Source organism: Leguminivora glycinivorella, chromosome 1 (assembly GCF_023078275.1).
Source record: "Leguminivora glycinivorella isolate SPB_JAAS2020 chromosome 1, LegGlyc_1.1, whole genome shotgun sequence".
In the NCBI taxonomy this organism is placed as follows: Eukaryota; Metazoa; Arthropoda; class Insecta; order Lepidoptera; family Tortricidae; genus Leguminivora; species Leguminivora glycinivorella.
In genome coordinates this window covers 34,298,722-34,320,449 of record NC_062971.1, presented here as the reverse complement: position 1 = coordinate 34,320,449, position 21,728 = coordinate 34,298,722, and the positions used below count along the sequence as shown (strand labels likewise).

At 41.1% G+C, this 21,728-nt stretch overlaps 3 protein-coding genes across 4 annotated transcripts; 1 reads left to right on the top strand and 2 right to left on the bottom strand.

The window, feature by feature from the left end:
* Window positions 1-1,017: 1,017 nt before the first annotated feature.
* Window positions 1,018-3,308, bottom strand: LOC125229400 (mediator of RNA polymerase II transcription subunit 8). Its single transcript, XM_048134230.1, has 5 exons — window positions 3,163-3,308; window positions 2,872-3,074; window positions 2,417-2,662; window positions 1,922-2,018; window positions 1,018-1,602 (listed from the first exon to the last, which is right to left on the bottom strand). The coding sequence occupies exons 2-5, from the start codon at window positions 3,034-3,036 to the stop codon at window positions 1,334-1,336; spliced, it is 777 nt and encodes a 258-aa protein (XP_047990187.1). The 5' UTR covers window positions 3,037-3,074; window positions 3,163-3,308; the 3' UTR covers window positions 1,018-1,333.
* Window positions 3,309-3,692: 384 nt separating this feature from the next.
* LOC125229764 (rab3 GTPase-activating protein regulatory subunit) lies at window positions 3,693-14,953 on the bottom strand. 2 transcript variants are annotated; one of them, XM_048134702.1, is made up of 10 exons: window positions 14,705-14,953; window positions 14,421-14,632; window positions 12,621-12,870; window positions 11,916-12,087; window positions 10,698-10,847; window positions 10,183-10,306; window positions 9,158-9,286; window positions 5,118-7,619; window positions 4,437-4,634; window positions 3,693-3,978 (listed from the first exon to the last, which is right to left on the bottom strand). In XM_048134702.1, the coding sequence occupies exons 1-10, from the start codon at window positions 14,784-14,786 to the stop codon at window positions 3,802-3,804; spliced, it is 3,996 nt and encodes a 1,331-aa protein (XP_047990659.1). In that variant the 5' UTR covers window positions 14,787-14,953; the 3' UTR covers window positions 3,693-3,801. The 2 variants fall into 2 exon arrangements, with proteins under 2 accessions (XP_047990659.1, XP_047990665.1); XM_048134708.1 differs by having other exon boundaries at window positions 11,916-12,057.
* Window positions 14,954-15,378: 425 nt separating this feature from the next.
* On the top strand, window positions 15,379-20,884 carry LOC125229823. Its single transcript, XM_048134766.1, has 2 exons — window positions 15,379-15,758; window positions 17,066-20,884. The coding sequence occupies exon 2, from the start codon at window positions 17,106-17,108 to the stop codon at window positions 18,342-18,344; it is 1,239 nt and encodes a 412-aa protein (XP_047990723.1). The 5' UTR covers window positions 15,379-15,758; window positions 17,066-17,105; the 3' UTR covers window positions 18,345-20,884.
* The last annotated feature ends 844 nt before the right edge of the window (window positions 20,885-21,728 follow it).

Below are 21,728 nucleotides of genomic sequence, written 5' to 3'. Positions count from 1 at the left end.
TCGCCGATCCTATACTGAAATAAATGAGCAAAGACCGATTCTCAGACCACGGAAAGATTCAGTTCATTTCGGTCATTGATGGGATTTTATTCCTAACAGTTCATAGTTCGTGAACGACACAAGCCTAATAGGCAGGAAGTATTATTGTGTATTTATTTTTAACCCTTAATTTGACGGTGTCCGGTGTGGTAGTTTTTAGGGATCCGTACACAAAGGGTAATAACGCGACTATATTACTAAAATTCCGCTGTCCGTCTATCCAGTCACGTCAACAGGCTGTATCTCAGGATACTAAAAAGTACGAAATTCTCAGTGGGCGAATCCGACTCGCACTTGGCCTGTTTTTACTTCTGTCGACCTCAGGCTTAAAAGCTTTTAAGACTTAAATGCTACAAACCTTATAGACTTAAACCTTCAACGCTTAAGAAGCTTTAAAGCTTGAGACCTGAAGACTCGAGGTTTTTGTGCTCGTAAGCAGCAACGCGAACTAATTAAGTTGAGGCTTATATAGTCGAGGCTTCGAGACTCAGAAGTCGGGACTCGAGTTTTGTAGTTTACGCCTCAAAGCTTAAATTCACAACACTAGGTGATTGCTGGCGAGGTTGCGGACGAGTACTTCGGAGTGCCTGGGACCTCGCCGTATAGCAAGGCGACGGCGACAGAGGGGTTTTAGTGGGTAAACCAGATCTCATCAGCCTAGGGAGTCCCACATAACCATCCCAGGCCCGTCCCCGCGCCTGGGCGGTATGCGTAATGCTTTTCCCCTCTTAAAAAACAAGACAGTTGCTACTGCAACCGTTTTGTCTTAGAAATCCTCAGTAGGCCAATTTATTTTGAGCCTATCCAGTTTCTGTGTATTTTCTATAAGGTTAGGCAACTTGGCAAAGGTTTAGAGATGGAGAAGGGGGACCTTTGGAACGCCAAGTACCTAGGAGACCTTAATCTCTCAATTTGGGAACAATTGATAAGCTCGCCTCGTACTACACGTTGTTTAAATGGTGAAATAAAATAAACAAATGTATACAATGACAATATATATTTACTATTCTTACATTAAAATATCTATCGTTGGTCTTATATTGACCGAGATATAAACCGTGATTACCTTTTTGATTTTTATTGAGGTCTCGATATTTTGACGCAGTCAGACGGCGGGTAAAGTTGCGTAGACAGCGCGCGATCTACCCACATTCGCGCGCGTCGACTGCGTTCACACTCGTAATATCGGGACCTCAATAAAAATCTAATTTAGGCAATCAGTGTAATCACGGTTTATATTCTGGTCAATATAAGTCTAATAAAACTATGACCGCGAATCATTTAAAATTCTTATCTATCGTTGGTACGGATGTATCTGGTTGGCCGCCTTGATATTAGTTTTGATGGCGGAGGGCGCCTTGGGCATGGCGGAGGGCTGCGGGCCGGGCGGCGGCGGCGGGCCGGGCGCGCGCGGGCCCGGGCCCAGTCCCAGCGCGCCCACGCCCACGCCGCCCACGCCCACGCCCACGCCGCCCAGCGCCAGCCCCGGCCGCAGCCCCTTGCCCGTGCCCACCGCCGTCACCAGCGCGTGCGTGTCGCCAATGCTGTGCGTCGGTTGCATGCCTGCAAGATATTCACGTTTAGAATTAGACCTCGGCATTCATATATAAAAAATAAGAAGGAGTCCAAACATTTGGAGCTTTTGGCTCTCCTGTTTATGTATTTTTTTTCTGACTGTACCGAGCCGTAAAGTTAACGATGCAAGTAAATATACAAGAATTGCGCATTTAAAGATATAAAAAAATTCAATATATGATGCATAAGGCCCTTTGAAGTTTCGACATAGGCTTACGAGTATAATTTAACACTAGTGCAAAAAAAATTGCACCATATGTACTCACTGTAAAAATAATAGATAGATAAAACAATACTCGGTACTGACCTTGAGATCTCATTGATTCCCCTTCCCAATCCTCTCGTCCTTTGGATATAATCTCCCAAACATGGTTCACGACTTTTGTGAATTGGGCTACTTGTTTCTGGAAGTAACATGTTTTCATCACATTTATAAGTCAAATTATATGACCATCAAAAACATTTGTTTTTTCTATTATTGTTAGGCTTTTATAGACCATGTTGACATTGGTGACCCCCTATCTCCAATCATTCATAAAAGAAGTTAGTTCCCATTTATTCGATGAATCTTTAAAGTTGTCTCTTTCAGGAATTTTGATATCTTGAAAACTCATGAATTAAATTCAGATAAGCTCTTTGGATGTGTACCACAGTGAATGTGGATCTAATCTGGTTCAAAATAGTATATTATATATGATTTTAACAAAACTGAAATATGCTTATACACTAACTACCTAAAGGAAACATTCTTACATTAGTAATTATCTCAAAAAATGTATAAAGTGTAAAAAGAAAAGCATACCTGAGCAGTGTCATAGCTAAGTGTGCTAGCTTTATGGTTAAACTGTTGTAGCCTCTGCTCAGCCTGCGGTTCGGGCTTGGTTCGCAGCAGATCCGGCACCAAGTCATGTGTGCAAGCTGGCACACGGCCTTCGGTAAGCCTTGACAGTGCCTCATCTCTCTCACAGCCTAGCTGTAGGGGCAATACTACTAATGCTCGCAGCGAAGGCGCCATCTCGGCTTGAAGAATTTTACTTAAGCCAGTTAACTGTAAAAACATCAGTTAAATGAAAGAAAATCCCTAACAAAAGAGTAATGAATGTCTGTAACCGCAAAATTTTAAATATTCTTGTCATCTTTTATGATTATTTCTAAAATATTTTGATGATCAAGTGTACAGTAATAGTTTACATAAAATAATAGGATTACATACTTCACTGTCAATTTCCTACATAAATAATATTATAAAATACTTACATGACCAGATAATATGGCATAATTATCAAGAAATGTTGGCCAGTTGATAGTCTCATACTCATTTTCAAGTTTAGCAATAAGAGCCTGGATAGCAGTTTTTAAATCATTCACTCTGTTCAGAATGGCTTGAAGAGTTACTTCCAACTGCTTTTCTTCACGTTGCATTTTTAGATTTCAGTTTAACTAGATCTCTCAAGAAAAGGCTAAAATAAATAAAAAGGAACACAAATTATAGACAGAAATAAAATTGTTGTTAATCCATTACTCAATGAAGTGGTCCAGAATACATACTCTTATTGATAATAACACAAGGTAATATTTTATAGTAAGCAACAGTGGCCCACCAAACAACACAGCACTTTAACCACAAAAAAAGGTAAACGTATAGTACATAATTTTAATCACTTTCAGTAGTTTCCGTAAAGCAAAACCAATGCACAACGCCAACAAATCCAACAATTAGAACCAACCACGATAAACGATTAGAACTGTCACAAGTGACAGCTCTTTTATTGCCAGACAAAAAAATGTATGATCGTCTATTAAGACCGTTCATACACAATCGAACACAGTGCCCTGGTTTGGTCCTGATGTTTGCACATTGCACCTCTGACTGGAGCAGTAAAGCAAAGAGTATGAACAAAGTAGATAGCGAGTGTTATATTCGTAGAAACATATGCGAGGGTGTTATAAAGCGAATACTATTTTACTGTACTGCTATATGCTTTCACTTGACATGGCCCATAAACATAGTTAACCTAGAATACCTACGTATAAGCAATAGATGTAAAAACAAAACACTGCATTGTATAAACTTGATATATTATATTTCATATTGATCCTTAGCTAAATACAAAAAAATGTACAACTAACTTACTATAAGCGAAGCAAGCGTACATAAGTTCATAACAATTATTTAAATTAATTTAATCAGAGTTTCTTTCTAATTAAAACTTGGCAACTCTCAATGATCAGTTGTGCTATTTTGATATTTTGCAAATCAGTTGTCCCTTCTTTGGTCTTCTTCTCTAACTGCATCAGGATCGTTTGTAGCACAATGATTGTAGTCTCTAAGCAAGGATGCGCTGGTATAGATGAATCGAGAACCTGAAATCAAGGAAAGATATATTAGATATATTTAAGCAGGTAACAAAACGTTATGCATGACAGGGACAGCTTATGTCACTTGAAACTATCGTAAAGATACCTTAGTATGAATTTACAGCTTGGCAAAAAGGGTAAAAATGGAAGTATTTTTTTTATCATAGCAACACTTACTTTCTTCATCAAAAGTTGCCACATTCAAAGCGGTTTACATAGACGGTGGCGCCCCTATTATTTTCTACCTTAAACAAAGGATACTATAGACTAGACAGCCAAATAATAATACCACTACCGAACGAGATGGTCACATACAAATTATAATAAGAGTTTTCTACGCTTTTTTGTCAGGCTCATCGTCGCGAGGGGAATAGTTTTGTTAACCTGCCTCTGATACCTCTCATCGCTCGAAAAGGTACAAATGAATGAGAAGTAAATAGTCTAACAGGGATAGTCTAACGTACCGTGGTCTGCAGCCGCTTGTACAGGTGCGGCGGCACGCACACGATCCACTCGGGCTGGTCGCGCGAGTGCTCCAGCGAGCGCTTGAGGCGCTGAATGCTGATGGCCAGCAGCGGCGCCAGCGCGGGCTCCGGACTCCGCAGCCGGGTTACCGTCTCTGCCGCTAGCGTGTCGTAGCCTAAGTGGTATAGGCCGACCACCTGTTAGTAAAAACATATAGAAATAAAACATTGGAAGTCGTACATCGAAACGACAAAAGCAATTAAAAGTAAATTAATTCCTGGTGCAGAGGTTATCGATCGCGGTCCAGCGCGGAAATGCAGCTAGCGTCTTGGGAACCTTTGCACCTGGAATGACTCGTGGGGGGTTGTTTGACTGAATGTTGTTTTCTGTTTTTTTTTTGTTTATTGTTTATTAACTTTGATGTAATTGTGTTCTGATAATAATATATTTTTAATTAAAAGTATCGTCGTCATTCTATTTCTACATGTCATTCAAGCTTAAATTTTCAGTAGGCCGAAGAAAGAGTAACCCCCTTACTCATAAAGTTCACTAAAGTTATCAAGACAATAAAGTTCGTTTGTCCCTTTCCGACGTATTGGTGTGATAGAAAGGGACCAACGAAATTTATCGGCTTGATAACTTTAGTGAACTTTTATGAATAAGGGGGTAAGAATACGAACCTGTTGTCGCTTCAAGAAGTCCCCATCAATGTTCCACAGCTCCGCCAGCACCGACACCCTCTCCATCCACTCCTCACACTCTACACTGTTGTACCCCCCTCTATCATCACTGGCCGTGACAGTTTCCACAGCCGCGCGGACCAGCTTCGTCACAAACTTCATCCGAGGGTTCTGCAACTTCTCTGACCCTCTCATACTAATGGATCTGATCACAACGCTGCCTGTGAGCGCCTCAAATATGTACTGGTAATCTATATCGTACAACGTATCCAAGGGCTTCGAACACTTCACGTTGAAATGACACTGATAGTAGATCGTGCACGATATCTGATAATTCAAACTCAAAATGTCACCGTTAACCCGTTTTGTATCTTGAGCGACTTCCATTAAAGACGGCGTACTTTCATCCCAAATCTTTTCAAAATGTATCTCTCGCTTCTCTCGATCCACGGGCAAATTCGAACACTTCAGGAACTCATCCAAATATCTTGTAGTCGTTTCGAGAAATTTAACCATGACTGTGTTACCGAAACCAACGTCTTGCAAGCAAAGAGGTTCTTTCGGCATTTTACCAACTTTATTGACTAATTTACAAGACGCTTCGAAGATGTGTCTTATGTACGTCGACCATATGATTGCGAAGAGACCTAACCGTAGATGTAAATCTGATATGTTCCTCAAGCAATCTATTACTACGTTGAGTTTGTCGGTGTGTTGCATGTCCTTCTGCCAAGCCATGGCGTATTCCCAGCACATGTTCGCGAGGATATAGTCAGCTGAGGTGCTGAGCGGGAACTGTTGTCTTAGCAGCGAGAGCCATTTGAAAATTTTCGGGTTATTATCAACGTGGACTCTGTTGTTCTCTATGAAGGGGTACGAGGCGCTATCATCGTCAAATTCCTCCTCGTACGAACTCGCGCGATTCTCCATCAACTCATTGGCTACCACCGCCTCTGGAACGACCCCCATACTGCACAACCACTTGGCTATTAACTCAGTCACCGACCCTTTCCCTCTGCTATAAATATACTTCAGATTTATGCTTATATCGTCAAACTGTAACTTCGGTAGACCATTTCCGTCGAACTTGTCTTTGAACATGAGAATAATGCTCAATAGTGATATGTCTTCGAGTTTTCCGATCAAAATGCCCCATTTTGTGTTCTCTGTAGTCATCGACTCCCAAGCTCCCTCCTCGCCTTCTGAACACTTGATTTCGTAGATTTTGCCGACAGATTTGCAAGCCATGGCCACGATCATGCTCCTTAAAGGACAGGACATGTCCACGAGTAGATCCCGTATACTTTGCCACCAAGGAGATATTTCGTTGTACGAAATTTTCGTCGCTTCTTCGGTCGCTTTGCTTGCGTAGTACAACACAGTTATGAGCTTCTCGATCAGATCTATACTAATTTCTTCTAGTGGCATGTTCATTAAATGCATTATTATAAGTTTGACCATCTCTTTTGGATCGATAACGCTCTTTTTGAGGAATTCACTTAGCTTTGCGATATCTTTGATCTCAAATACGGACTTGAATACATCGGCAGATAATTTGTTGATCTTTTCTTGTGGTAGTTCTGGTTTCAAAGAGAGATACCCCGAGCTTTCCTCCACGAGGAAACAAGACACGAGCTCCTTGAACTTGTGACTTTTGTTCTCCGCAAATTTCACCCTAGGTTGGTGTTCTTTGTACCCGTTTTCTTGCGATAGTATTAACAGCCTTTCCAAAATGCAATTATCGTCTTCTAATAAGTGGAAATCTGGACCTTCGTCGCCTTGTTTCTCATCTACGCTGAGCTCCTCCATACAATTAACTTTTAAATAAGAATAAATTTTGATCATTAATTCTGTCATGTCGTCTGTGCTTTCATTGTTTATGTTTCTATAGAAAAGCGTCAGTAAAGCGAGGTTGGCAAAAAATCTCTTTATTTTTTCTTCCTGCTCTGTCAACTTCTCTAGTTTCTCAATATTCTCCCAGAATAAAGTTAAGCAAGAGATAACAATTTTCGGTGGTATTTCATAATTCCGAACGAGCATTTCTAAGCAGTGTTTCTGTAACTCCACCGTTTTCAGTTTCTCCGCTTTCTCAATGATATCATTTTCATAATTTTCCACAGTTGTCAGATTCTTTTTGACAAATTCACGTAAGTCGCGGAGTATATGCAGGTCCTTTGATCGGTCGGAGTGTTCGCCTTCCAAAGCATAGAAGAAAGGTACCGTGAACTTCTTGAGTTTACCGTCTGGGTCTATGAGGACGCATTGGAACTCAGGCAGGTTAAGTTTCTTGTGCGTGTAGCTTTTCTCTGCGCCGACAAGTCCACAAGTGTTGTAGAGTAGTTGGCCGTTCTTGGTGGCGGTGAACACGGCAACTCTGTTGCCTCTCTGCATGAGACGGATGTCGATCAAACCCTTCTTGGGATTGTAAATGATCAGGAATGTTGCTCGGCGAACTTCTTTGATGACTGAGAGCTGGGGTTTTTTGCTGTCTTGTTCGAACACCTGAAATAAGATAATAGTATTTTATGCAACTGGTGGTTAAAAGAGGTCAAAAAAGGTGAGTGGCGTGGGTAACAATTTGAGGCGAAGCCGAAAATTGTTAATAAAGACGCCACGAGCATTTTTTGACTCAGTTAAACACCGTTGCATACAATACTTTTTCTACGACCAAGCACTTATTTTGAAAGAAAATTATAAATTCAACAAATACCTACTTTCAGTCATCTTAGTTATCTAGGTGGACCGCCTACCATTTTGAATATGCAGTTTGAGTGCAAACATGAAAATAAAACTGTCTATGGTATGGTTCTTTGAAGCCTGGCCACTAAGACGAATCGAGCCGAGTTGAATCGAGTTCTATACATTTGAATGCGATTCGACGCGTCGCCAATGAACGCAGCAGAAAACGAAGGAGTCTCGACTCTGCGAATTGGTTTGTTAAGTTGGTAGCAATGTATTTACTGAACTGTAAAACAGCTATATCGTGCGACTGCTACTAAATGTTTTCAGGGTATAGACTAGATAGACTTGTCCTGACATCTTTTATGTAGGGTTTTAAAGTTCTATTCACGACCTTGTAACTCACGAATAACAGTACGGGAGTAGAAAAAATGGTTAATGTTTGAGCCGTGAAGATCTAAGTAGAGATGGTGGGATGATTCTTAGCGTCCCAGTTTTACATGTGAAATAAGAGTTTTGAATGATTTTCATTAGACTTATATTGACCGGGATATATTGACGGGACTTATATTGACCGGGGTAATTTCGACGGAACGCCACTACATACCGAGATTGGTAAGAGAAGCCATTGAGATTCACAAATATAAAAATTTCAATCGTGAGGATGGCTTCAAACTATCTAATGTATGGAATCCAGTGATTTGTTTGTGTAAAAAACCGGTGAAGTCAGAATTGAACAAACGTAGTGACACTGTGAGTGTAGTGTGTTTGGACAGACCATCGAGTGTGAATGCGACCAGTGGTAACGCTGAAAGTGAACGCAGCCGACGCGCGCGAAGGAGGGTAGATCGCGCGCTGTCTATGCAACTTTAACATCCACCCGCCTTCGTCAGTTTTCCGTGATCATGATGCATGCAACTGCGTCGAAATATCGGGAGCTCGACAAAAATCAAAAAGGTAATCACGGTCTATTTCCCGGTCAATATAAGTCTAATGTGAAATAAGTCACATATTGCTGTGTTTGGAGTCCTAAAACATCAGTGTGTAACTGTAGAAAGATATACTGCACATCTGTGGGCTGGGCTCTGTGGCTTTAGCGAGGTACACGAAGAGGCCGCAAGCCGTCTGTCAACACCTGGTATCTGGTATGTACCTGTAGTTGCGGTTACTATTGCCACTGTATACAGCTGCACACACGTCAATTAATTGCGGTAAGGTGCACTTAGCGTCTCTGTGACCTTTAAAGAGGCCACGCGCAACGTCCAGTACGCTCAGGCGGCCCAGACTGTCTGACACAGCGGCTAGCCGTCGTCTGTCAGACCTAATAAAGTCGCCACGTATATATGTATAGCTATAGTTACCTGCAGGAAGGCGCACTGCGCATCTCTGTGGCCTTTAAAGAGACGCACAAGGTGTCCGCGCGCCACGTCCAGAACGCTCACGCGGCCCAGACTGTCGGACACAGCGGCTAGCCTTCGGTCCGGAGATACCTGGTGTAGAATAACCACAAAATAATATAAATTTAAATAGATATCATACACGAAAGAAAAAACGACAGGGACCACTGGTGGCCGAGCCGGGAATCAAACCCTGGTTTTCAGCTTCCGCGGCTAACGTCCTCATCACTAGACCACCCGCCCGCGGCGGCCCGGGTTGCCTAGGGTTCCCTAGTTGCACAAAATAATATTTCGAAAAAAATCCCGACATAGTGGACCGATTTTCATGAAACATGGCTAAGAACACTCCCGACTAACTTAGCTTTCAAACAAAAAAAAAACTAAATCTAAATCGGTTCATGCGTTCGAGAGTTACGATGCCACAGAGAGACACACACACCGATAGACAGACAAACAGACCAACAGACAGACCGACACGTCAAACTTATTACACCCCGTCGTTTTTGCATCGGGGGTTAAAAAAGGGCGTTTTTTTTTAATATTTAGTGAAAACTTCTTTACAAATCCTGGTATTTCTGGGATCATTATACTCAGAATCGACAGCATTGTCAACCATTTAAAAAAAGTTGAACTATATTAGCCCGCACTATTATTTTTTGGGATATTTTTCTATCATCAGGTTTCAATCTGAATGATGAATTTTCTAATAATTCTGAGCGTAAAAAAATGCGAAATTTCAGTATTATATGGGACGATAACCCTTTGCACAACTTACATTGTTTAAATCTGCCCCTTTTATGCTAACGGAAATAGCTTATTCAATTTAACGGCCCAGCCACGACAATTTCTAACGCGAGCGGTGAGCGGCAGCAATAGCTAGTGCGAAAATTTAAATATCCCATCGCCGATGTCTCGCACAACAATGTATCGCCGCCGCTCACCGCTGTCGCGCTTAGACCAATGTCGTGGCTGGGCCGTAAGGAGGTTACCGCGACGGAAGTGGCAGCACGTGAGGGGTCCTTCAGGCCGGCGCGGAGCGACAGCGCCTCCGCTCGCACCGCGGGCCGCTCCGCCGGAGCCGACTCGGCGCCGCCGCCGCCGCCCAGCCAGCCTCTGAAACAATATACATCTATTCATTCGGAGGGAATGCTTTAATTTGACAAACTTTCTTACAACTTACGAAGTAGTAGAATCTGTAAGCTGTACCTACACCTTTAAACTAATCGTAGTAACGTTCCACTCACGGTAACGCTGATTTTATCTTATGAACGACTGCTCGCGCGAGTTCTTGTAGCGGCGGGGCGTTGCCCGCTTCGAACGCGTAGTATAATTATGAACCATAAAACACGTTCACGGGCGACAAGTGACCTCCCTCAACCTCATATGTCACACGAAACAACAAAACCACACTACTGCAATATCAGTAGACCGCCAACATGTTAAACTACCAGTAGCAAGTTTAAACTCAACTGAAACTATTCGTATCTAATAAGATTTAACTCACGGTAAAGCAGATTTTATCTTGTTAGCGACTGCTCTCGCGACGTCTTGTAGCGGCGGGGCAGTACCCCCTTCCAACGCGTAGTGGAACCCGAGGAATGGTCGCGTGCCCGCGCCGAGGATCAGCGTGTTCATGGGAGGAATGGAGCGGTACCTGGATGTTAGAATAGAAGATTTAGAATTAGGATCAAACAGTGGGATTTCGAATACGAAGGCCTGATAGCACTTGAGACGGTCATTAGGCACGGGTGTCCACAATATATCATAGTAATGACACAAAAAATAAACGTTTTCGTGGAGAAAAACGATAAACTAGTGTATATTTTGGAAAAAATTGCAACAGTGCTTTCAGTAGTAAAATTTTAAGTAAATTCATATTTCGTTAAAAAAGCGATTTTGGAGAAAATTTAACGGTAATCTACGGAATCCAAATTTGTCAAAATTACCGGTAAACCGGTTTGAACTCCCTAGCCGGGTCCACACAGAGCGAGGCAATGTGCTCACGCGGCAAACATCCAATGTAGACGTGCCTCGGCTGAGTCAGGTTGCTCGGCCGAGCAACACGCGCGCACTGCCTCGACCGAGGCACGAGTATACGTACCACGATGTAGATCGCGCCGGCGTGACTCGCGGCGTGACAATAGGATCAATGAAAACAAAAGATACCTGGCCTGACACTTTTTCGGTATGGTATTTTACACGCACTTTCGTTTTAGCACATCTCGGACACTGGCGATCAAATATATGAAAGAGGCACGTTCCTAGCACACATTCTAAGCTCGTGTAGGTGAACGCGTACCATGCTTGTATGAGTGAGATATGACAGGTCGATTGTTCGCGTTTTTGACAGGCGGTAACTGTCAGGTAACCGAGAGGGGGTGGGCGGCACCTTCAGAGGGGAGCGGGAGTGGTCATACTGTATGATAGTACTCTTTATTATACTGTGGTTTTAGTGTGCCAATTTGAAGTGCTCCTAACTAGATAACAAAAGGCCTACATTATAAGCCCTTTTGTTATGTATCAAGTACTATTGTTGTTATTGAATGTCCTAAGGCACCCCATATAGGTGCATAGGGCCTCTACAAGATCCTTCTACGGCTTTCTATCTTGAGCCACCGCCTTGGCCTCGTTCCAACTCAGTCCATATTCCCTCAGCTCGTTCTCAAGGCTCCGGAACGCAACTATTGGGCCTTCGTATTTGAAATGGAATGTACCAACTTACCACGTATCATAGCCCCCGTAGGTAGACGCCGCCAGGAGATGGTCATAAGAGTTCTTGAGCTCCAAGCCCACCACCGCAGCATCGTGGATCTGTTCCTGCTCGCTGAAGCTCCACTTCCTCACGCCCAGGGCTCTGTTGTCAACTGAATAAGTTTCCTGAATGCCCGCTTGAACTAAACATTGGAAAACAGGGTTAATTAGGCAGAGGACGGTTAGTGTTCTTTTTTTGGTGGATTGGTATCACTCAGTCATTCTTATTTGAACCAATAAACTCTTCAGTTATTTATTTCTATGACACGTTACTTCGTGTCTGTATTTACTAAAATGTATGATATTAAAGTACATGCCAATCTTTTAAAGTTTTAGCATGTATATCATAAGTAAGCAACATTTAAATTAAGCAAAATTAAAAATGAATTAAAACGTTGAAAAAAACTCCGACATAGTGGAGCGATTTTCATGAAGTAGGGCTTACAAATAAAAGCGTGTTAAAAAAAACTAAATCAAAATCGGTTCATCCGGGAGCTACGATGCCACAGACAGGCAGACACGTCAACTTATAACACCCGGTCGTTTTTGCGTCAGGGATAAAAACAAGAACTATATTACATTCAAAAAGCATTTCTCCCCAAAATGTTTTTATTTAATAAATTAAACTAAAGGATGGCTCCTTGTTACTGTTTAAATTGTAAAATTGGTGTTTTACCTTTAGCAAGCTGTGCTTTTGCATTCCTCAGCAGTTGAAACAGACTCGCCCCCGTCAGGATACACACGCACGTTGAGAAGAGCACATGTACATCATCCGGCAGTGTCCCGTATGAGCCAGTGTGGCACGATATCTTCAAAACTGGGGTTTCATCAAGCTTTTCTAGGCACAACTGGTGCCCGGTGTTGGTGTAGAAACCGACGCTACCGTTGTTGAAGCCTACTATGATACAGAACCAGTCGGGTCCATTCTGAAAGAAATGATACCTTAGGAATTGTAATTAGAGATGCACCGAATATTCGGTTACTATTCGGTACCCGGCCTATTCGGCCCTAATTTTAATATTCAACCGGATACCGGATGTGCTATTTTTGATTGAATGATTTTGGGGAAAACAAATTAAATGTAAAAAAAACATTTCTACGGTTATTATACTTATAATCATAGCCCTTTATTATTAAAAAAATAAATATTTGAACAAAAACGGACTCCGCGCGAAGTTCACTACTACAGAACAAGTCAAAACTTGCACGACGCGGCCGCTCCCTGTTTAAATTGTAGGTATTGTAGGTAAAATTCTGCTGTCCGAATATTCGGCGGCCGGATACCGGATATTCGGCCGATGGTTGGGCCGAATATTCAGTATCCGGTATCCGGCCAAACAACTATTCGTTGCATCTCTAATTGTAATAATTCAGCTAAATCCCGACTGGGAGGGCACCAGCACCACTTAAAACTACAAAAACTCTGCATGTCAAACAACAACCCACATAGACACTTCTTTGCTAACAGAGTAGTCACGCCTTGGAACAAGCTACCAGAGGAAGTAGTCTCAGCACCCAACATCAACAGTTTTAACCCCTGGAGCGCCCGCCCCCTAAATTACATACGATTTGTGTCTATAGGACGCTCTACTGGTTAAGAACAAATTAGACAAACACAATAATATGAGATAAACCTAGAAAAAGATATCAGGATACAGGCCATATCAGTTGTTTTTTCAACTGCCTGCCTGAATTAGGGTCCCCCCACATCTAGCGTCTCGCGAGCGTCGCGTCGGGCCAACTGTATGGGCAAAGCGAGACGCTAGATGTGGGGGGACCCTTATATAAATAATAATAATAAATGTAATACTTGAACAGCCCATGGCAAATGAAGCTAAAGGGTTACAAAGTTTATCCCCCTTATTTATAAACGCTCACTAAAGTTAAAAATAAAAAAAGCCTTTTATTTCTGGTAATAAATAACTTATTCTATTCTAACATTCATGTTATGTTACACCAGAACCCTCATTTGAGGTATAGGCCTCTTCCAGCTGGCTCCATTTGATGCGATCTTGGGCTACCCATGTCCAGTTGATCCCTGCTACCTTAACCAGGTCGTCTTTCCAAGGTGCTGATGGCCGGCTCCTCAAGCTGTTGTTTGCATGGTCCATCTATCATCCATGGTATTGGTGTGATAGAAAGGGATAAACAAACTTTATATTAACTTTGGCTCGATAACTTTAGTGAATGTTTATGAATAAAGGGGTATATCTTTTCAGTAGGCAGTGTTGATAGTTTGCATTATCAAGAACTTGAATATAAATAATTCTATAACATTATTACACAGTCATTATCTGTCTTTAGAGATAATGAGTAGTATACCTAGGGCCACTTGCACCAACGAAAATGGAGGGTTAACCCTCGGGTTAACCAACCCTGAGTTAAGTGATTGGTGCAAGTGCCTTAACTAACCCTGAGTTAAGTGATTGGGCCCTATCTATCTTTTTAAATTTGGAACAGTCATATATTTACCTACCTGGGATGAATGGTGCGAGGGACAAATAGAGAGAGCCAACATCGAGGTTATATTGGCAGGCATTGTGCCACTCCATGTTATCAGGTAAGAGTTCCGATCTGTCGACCGGATCCACTGAGAAGTGAGCAGACACAAGCGGTTTCGGAAGCCCACACCCAGCAGGTTACCACACGGCGACAACGAAACTGTACATTGAGTCAGCCAACTGGTATCTTAAAAATAAAAAACATATGTTTTACACAATATTTTACTAATAAAGATATGTTACGTTGGTTGCATAGTACCTTCTTTCTCTGGTATGAAGAGAGCTCGTCCTAAACTAGAAATATCTCCACAATCAGCAAATAATTCCACTTGGCACGACATGTTTCTTAACCATTAAACAAAGAGCTTAAAAATATTTAACAATAGGGTCAAGCTTATACATATGGATCTGGATATAATTTATTCAGAATCAACGTAACACGAAGGGCATTGGTCTGATTTAAAAGAACACAGTCTCAACCATATTAAGTAGTAGTTTATAATATTATTAATAAGTGTTTATATTATCGAGAACAATTTCATGAAAATTCTGTATAAATAAACAGCTGACAGCTGTCAAGAACAATATGACAAAAAGCACTTAAGGTACTTCTACACGGAGCAAGTAACTCGCTAGAGAACTTGCTCTGCTCAGTTGGTCAAATTTAATCATTTGCACCAAAGAGCATTGAGTCACTACGTACTGATAAGTGTGAAATATTTGATAAAATTGCTATTTTACACTTAATAAAACGGAGAATGTGATAAATAAATTATCATATTTCTGTAGTATAAATATAAAAATAAAATGATTTCAAAAACATGAAGAATAATACATTCTGGTAGATTTCTGATTACTGACTAGTTACTGAACTAGACGGAAGTGTCAATGTCATATCAGATCAAAGTGTCAACTCGATGGCGATAGGGATGGGGCTTGAGCAATAGAATTATTTTATTTACTTTTATTGGTTCCCTATTCTATGTCGACGCAATTGTATTTGTAATTAATCAGAATGTGACTAATGTTCGTTATAAAATTGAAAACGGATGGACTTTTTATAGTTTGATCTATGTTGATTTCGTCAAACGTGATGGGGTGCTTACATAGTAAGAAGGAAGTTTCCGAGTTGCATCCAAACGTTTTTCGGGTGGTAAACATAGACGAGAACGGGCTGGACCTGTGCTCGGGGCAGCTGGAGATAACCGACACGGATATCATTCTGTACAGGGAGGGGAGAGACTCCACAGTTTGGCCTTTGCACTCTCTTCGAAGATATGGATTTGAAGGAGAGATATTCAGTTTTGAATCAGGTAAGAAATCTAATTGAAATTTTTTAGTTATTGACTGAGCCTCCAAAACTTATGACATAATTCTTATTGACTTCTCTTTAATTATTTACTAACCATTGGGATTTTTGTAAAGTGATTTCAATTTTATTGTCAGTAGTGATGCTAGGCTCTTCTTCTTCAAATATGTGGTTTATTTCCTATTAGGAGAAGTTTATAATAAGTTAACAATTTTGAAGCTGTAGAATGTCCGTTATGAGTTAGATGTTAGTTATTTTACATATATTTCAAGAATTTGTACAATTCTATAACATGATGTTACTAGACTATGACTAGTAGGCCATGACTAGGCCTTTTCTTCCTTTCACAGGCTGAATTGTATGAAGTTAATCTATTAATGTTGGCTCTATTATGTATATGTGGCCTGAGTTAGATTATAGAGTACAAATTTTTGACTAAAATTAATATATGTAGAACTGAGACATCTTCGGCGTGTGCCAAAGCAACTGCAGTAACAGTATTTAGGTCCTAATTAATTTAATGGCTTTAAGAAAAAGTTTTGTTAATTTAAACCTATGGGTGGTCTGTGAATAAGTTGTTATATGAATTTGAGCCATATAAATAGGACAGCAAAATTGCTTTTAAAACAGGTTCATTCCCATTCAGACACTAGCAGTAACATCTTGAAATAAATAATATTTATTGCTAACAGGTCAGGGGTTCTTATACAGGGTGGCAATACTTAAAGAGGTGAACTGAGAAATCCAGAAAAATAAAAAGGCACTCCTTCATTTTACCCTTTCATTATGTTTTTAGAGATGATTTTTATTTTTTGAGATAGACTGAATGAGTAGGCAGGCAAGGTTGCGTTGTCCCTATCGCACTGTTTGTAAGTGTAATAGGGATCGCCAGATATTTTATCATTTATCACACAATCATACTTGCCTGCGAGGTATAGTAAAATTTTAACAAAATACAATATTTAATATTTAATTAAATTCTTGCGTAAGTAGCCCATCATAATCATCATATCCAGAAAATATTGTCAGTTATAACAATTACATTCTATTTTTGTTTTGTATGTTACATTATGCCCCAATTATTCAATCAGTGAATTGAATTACTAGCTAATCTTGTTTTATTAATTTGTGTTGAGGTATTCTCATCACTTTATCAACATTGATAACAAATGGTTACATTACATAAATTATAGGTATGTAGTACGAATTGGCGTTATCGAAAAATTGTTATGATGCAGTTTAAATCTGATTTACAACATCTTTAAAGTTGTAGAGTTCTACAGATCTGAGTGTATTTTCTTTTTCTTGTAGGAAGAAGATGCGAGACAGGAGAGGGTATATACGGATTTAAATGTCGCAGAGCGTCCCTGCTCTTCCGGACGCTGCAGCAACACATACAGCTGCGGAACGTGATCCACGACTCGGTGCCGTACCCCGCGACGCGGCTGGCCGGCTCGCCCGCGCCCGCGCGCCAGACGCTGCAGGCCAGCGTCGTGCACCGCTCCTCCATCGACAACTCCGTCGACGCCGCGCCCGCGCTCGCCGCCGCGCCGCGCCCGCGCCCGCGCCGCGCCTCGCCGCGCACTCGCCCCGCTCCCCCTCCAGCGTCGACATCCTCGAGGTCATGCCCCTCTACCCCCGCACGCAAGCCCCCACCAACCACGTCACCAACGTCTACCAAGTCCGCGACTTTAAGAGGGAACACAACAACAACCAGGCGGAAGCTACGGCCGAAGTGCGACACGTGTACAGCAACGACTTAAACAGAGATCTCGCGATACTCAGAAACACGCTACGGCAGGAAACCGTCATAAACACTATGAGAGACATCGAGGACGAGACGCGATTCCTCGAGAGTAGATATCTAAACGACAATAATCCAGAAATAGAGCAAGCGACGCCGCTGTCGCCGACTTTCAGCAGCAGTAGCGAGCACTACGCGCAGCTCAGTATAGAACAGCAGGAATCCGCCCGATTATACATGAATTTAGTCCCCTGCGATGTCCCAGACGCGAATAAGAACGAGGGCCCGCCGTCGACGCCGGTGACCCCTAAACAGGCGGAGTACTGTACTTTTTTACCTGTTAGCAAACCCGAGGTGAACAGTTACGCGAACTTAGCCCTCAGTGATAAAAACTCTAAAATGCTGCGCTTCAACCCTCCAACCGCGGAGCACAGTCAGAAGTTTTCCGAATCTGATACGTTTCCATCGTTATCGCCGGTCGAGGAGCTGGAAGTGAACTACGCGGTGCTGGATATAGACGGGAACAAGGAGGTGAGGCCGCGCGAGTTCGCGTCGCCGGAGAGTCAGTCGTACAACAGCTCTAGGAACGAGAGCAGCGCGTCGTGCGCGTCGCAGGGGCGCGCGCGGCTCGTGTCGCAGGGCAGCGTGGAGCGCGGCGCGGGCGCGGGCGCGTGCGCGGGAGCGGGCGCGGGCGCGGCGCCCGGCGTGGGCTACACCACCATCGACTTCGACAAGACCGTGGCGCTCACGTCCGTGGCGGCCGGCGACGTCGACGACGGCGCGCGCAAGCGCCACGACTCCACCAGTCCCAGCGGCACCGACAAGCCTAAGCTAAGTTTCGGTTAAATTTATTCCGTATTCTGAATCAAACGACTAAAAGTTTCAAAATTAAAATTGAAGTCCAAGAAGAGGCTCAGTCAGATATCGAAGCATAATATCAATTATAAATGGTGATACCCAATAACTAGGTTATGGACAGAAGGTATTGCATTTGTTCGGGTAGGTTTAGCTAAAGATCTACCCTCTTGCCGATTTTACCATAAGAGTTTGCCAAATACATATATTATTCAAGTACCTCTGTTGCCAAATGTATAGGTATAAGTATTGTTCAGTACAATAATTTTCCGTTTACCTAATTGCATATATTTTTATATGAACATATTGGCAGATAATGGCAGATATAATCACGTAGAAATATGGTTGAATAGTTAAAAATACAACATACAGTCAGTTGTAAGAGTTGCTAAGAGAGCGATTTATCTAAATACCTAAATACTACCGCGAACCACGTTCGACGTGTTGCCTCCCTGACATTCTTACGTACGAATTTACAAGTGCGACAGAGAAGCAACACGTCGAACTGGGCTTGCGGAATGACCCGGAGCGGGGATCGAGCAATATTCACGGTATACGATCTACGCACAAATGTGTTATACGCTCAATAATATGTACTCCCGCATATAAACAGTTTAAACATCTATCTCTATCGCACTTATAATTGGGGTGGGGTAGGAGAGCGCCATAGATACATTGCTTGACTGTGTCACGATTAGTAATGGGGCGTAGGCCGTAGAGAATTCCCGGACCGGAAATGTTTGAGTAAGGTAGCGGGAATTTCCCATTATAATTTCCTAGATTTCCAGTAATATATGTATTTTTGAAGGGGAACTTCTAAAGCGCCTTTCAACTGACAGCATTAAACGTTTAACGCTCAGTGTTACTCGAATTTTGAAATAACCCTTCATATTTTCATTTCCGTTTCACTATTTTTTTCTTTCGGCGGACATTTAATTGAATCATACTGGAACAGATGCAGTTATTTTGAGGCATTAAGACCCCATAGCAATAACGCACTAGCTGCAGTTCACAATACAAGCAAGCTCAGAGAGTTTAATAGGTACATACGTTTTACCAAAATAGAGACTTCCATTTGTCGTGACGTGAATTGGTTCCTTTTGTCAACAACAAAATGTGGACTATTTTTCTAGATATAATTTGATGTAAATACATTAGTATATCATATTTCGAGGCTTTTTGCAACGTGCATAGTATTTGTATTGTTCCTTTATTTTATAAAGATATTAATAATGACATTTCGTACGTAGTTATAATTAAATTAATAACGCGGATCTACAGAATTCTAAAAGGGCAGCTTTTTTTAATGTTTATGTATTTAAGCAAACGTGCAATTTATTTAAGAATGCTATATTTAGTTACTACTATAGAAACACCATAATTGTAAGTACTTGCTCGGAATATTCAGTATATTCCTGACACCTGCATGTGCGCCAAAGCATGCGCTATCAAAAAGAAAAAAGCTACTAAATAATTAGAGTACACTTTATTTAGGGATATGCATTGTTAGTTACATTAGTTAGTACAGTTATTGATGTAAGTTGTACAGTCTATAGTTTAGTAAGGTATATTAGGGTAATTCTGAAAGTCGTCTAATTACAAAAGTCTCATAAAAATCACCATTATTTCCATCATATAAAGATTCCCCTTTCGGAATTACCAGAGCATTTCTGTCATTCAGAATTACCCTAATGCACCTTATAGGTATTGTTAAACGATGTACGTATATTCATAATTGCACATACCAAATTATTGTATATTCGCAATGTTGATAATGTGTTCAATTTATTTTTTGTCATAATATTCTGTAAAAAAAGTACCGGGAATCGGTAAAACATTCCCGGTACTTTTTTGACATAATACAGTAGGTAAGTTTTTAAGTTGATATAAATAAAAGGTACGAACAAGTAGAGAAAAAATAGGATTATTGGTAAAGAAAACTTAAAAATGTGACGTTTAGTTTAAAAATGACACTGGCGCTAACGTCCCGGTCTATTATGTTGGAGCATTGACAATAAAGCGCCTAATGTCTTTTTTATACTGTCCTACACAAATATAAATGTTTTATAGATTAGAGAATTAAATGTTACATATTACGTAATTTGTTACAAAGTAGAGTCCCAAAGGGTAAGCATGGGGTTACCTATTTTCAAGTAAAATATATTAGTCACAAATTAAATTAAAGCTTTTTCAGAATTGATCATTCTATGTGATTTAATTTAAATTGCATCATAACTCGGGGCATCTACTTAGCTAAAAAAACCGCACGCGGTGTGTTGAAAAGTATAAACAGGTCTATAACCTTTTTTGAATGCAAATAACATGCACTTACGTTATAAATTAATACATCCATAAAATCGGACAGTTGGTAACCCTAATCCATACCTAGTAAGGGAGAGATCATGACTTGATCACTTAGTACACTAGTTCGTTAAGTTGCATCCCACTGCGGCATTCATTAGTATAGGCACGAATCTAAACTACGCACAGGACCGGATTTCACCCTAGACCAACAACAGGTATAGAGGCTCAAGCAAATACTATATAAACTCTAGAGTTAATACGTGCAGCTTCTGACGTTTCCCATACAATTGAGCGGCAACAATTTTACTAGCGCCATCTAGCGGTTCGAGTTGATCAAAGTAGTTGTTCAGACTTTTATTTTAGTAAAATAAAATAGAAAATGCTATTACTTGATCTACTTTAACATTTTTAGACGGAATAAAACAAAAAAATAAGAATTTGTGACTTTTTTTAATTTTATGCTGTATGAAACTAAACTATTTTGATCAACTCATGCCGCTAGGAGCGCTAGTGTGCATGTTGCCAACTTTGGCACCGAGCTGCACGTATTAACTCGTAGAGTTTACATAGTATTTGGCTCAAGCAACTGGCGATGGTTTTGAAATGGAGAAGGGTGCCTCGATAAATTAAATTCTCCTTCTTTAATTTGAACTTGGAGCAATATATCTTTTTCTTCTGTACCTCTCTATCGTCCGTCATGTCATCATTAATTTGCTTTCGTTTCATATAATCTCTATTTCCTCGGGTATTCGTTCCCGAATCTTGCAAGTGTGAAGCTCGGCTTAGCCATGCGCGCCAGTGGGATTTGATCATGCGTCTAATTTTAACGAATAATGTACTAAGGTCTAGACCGAAAGTTATGGGCTATAGGTAAGTAATAAATATATTGTGCCCAAAGTCTGAGACTGATAGTTTGTTACCACGTGTAGACCCCAAACATAATAATCTTGTCAATAGGTAGCCATCTTTAGGTATGCCTAAATATCGATGTGTACGGTTTGCCTAGTGCTTTTTCTCGATTGCGTTGTATAATTTACATTATCTTAGCTTCCATGTTTAAATCTACTGCTC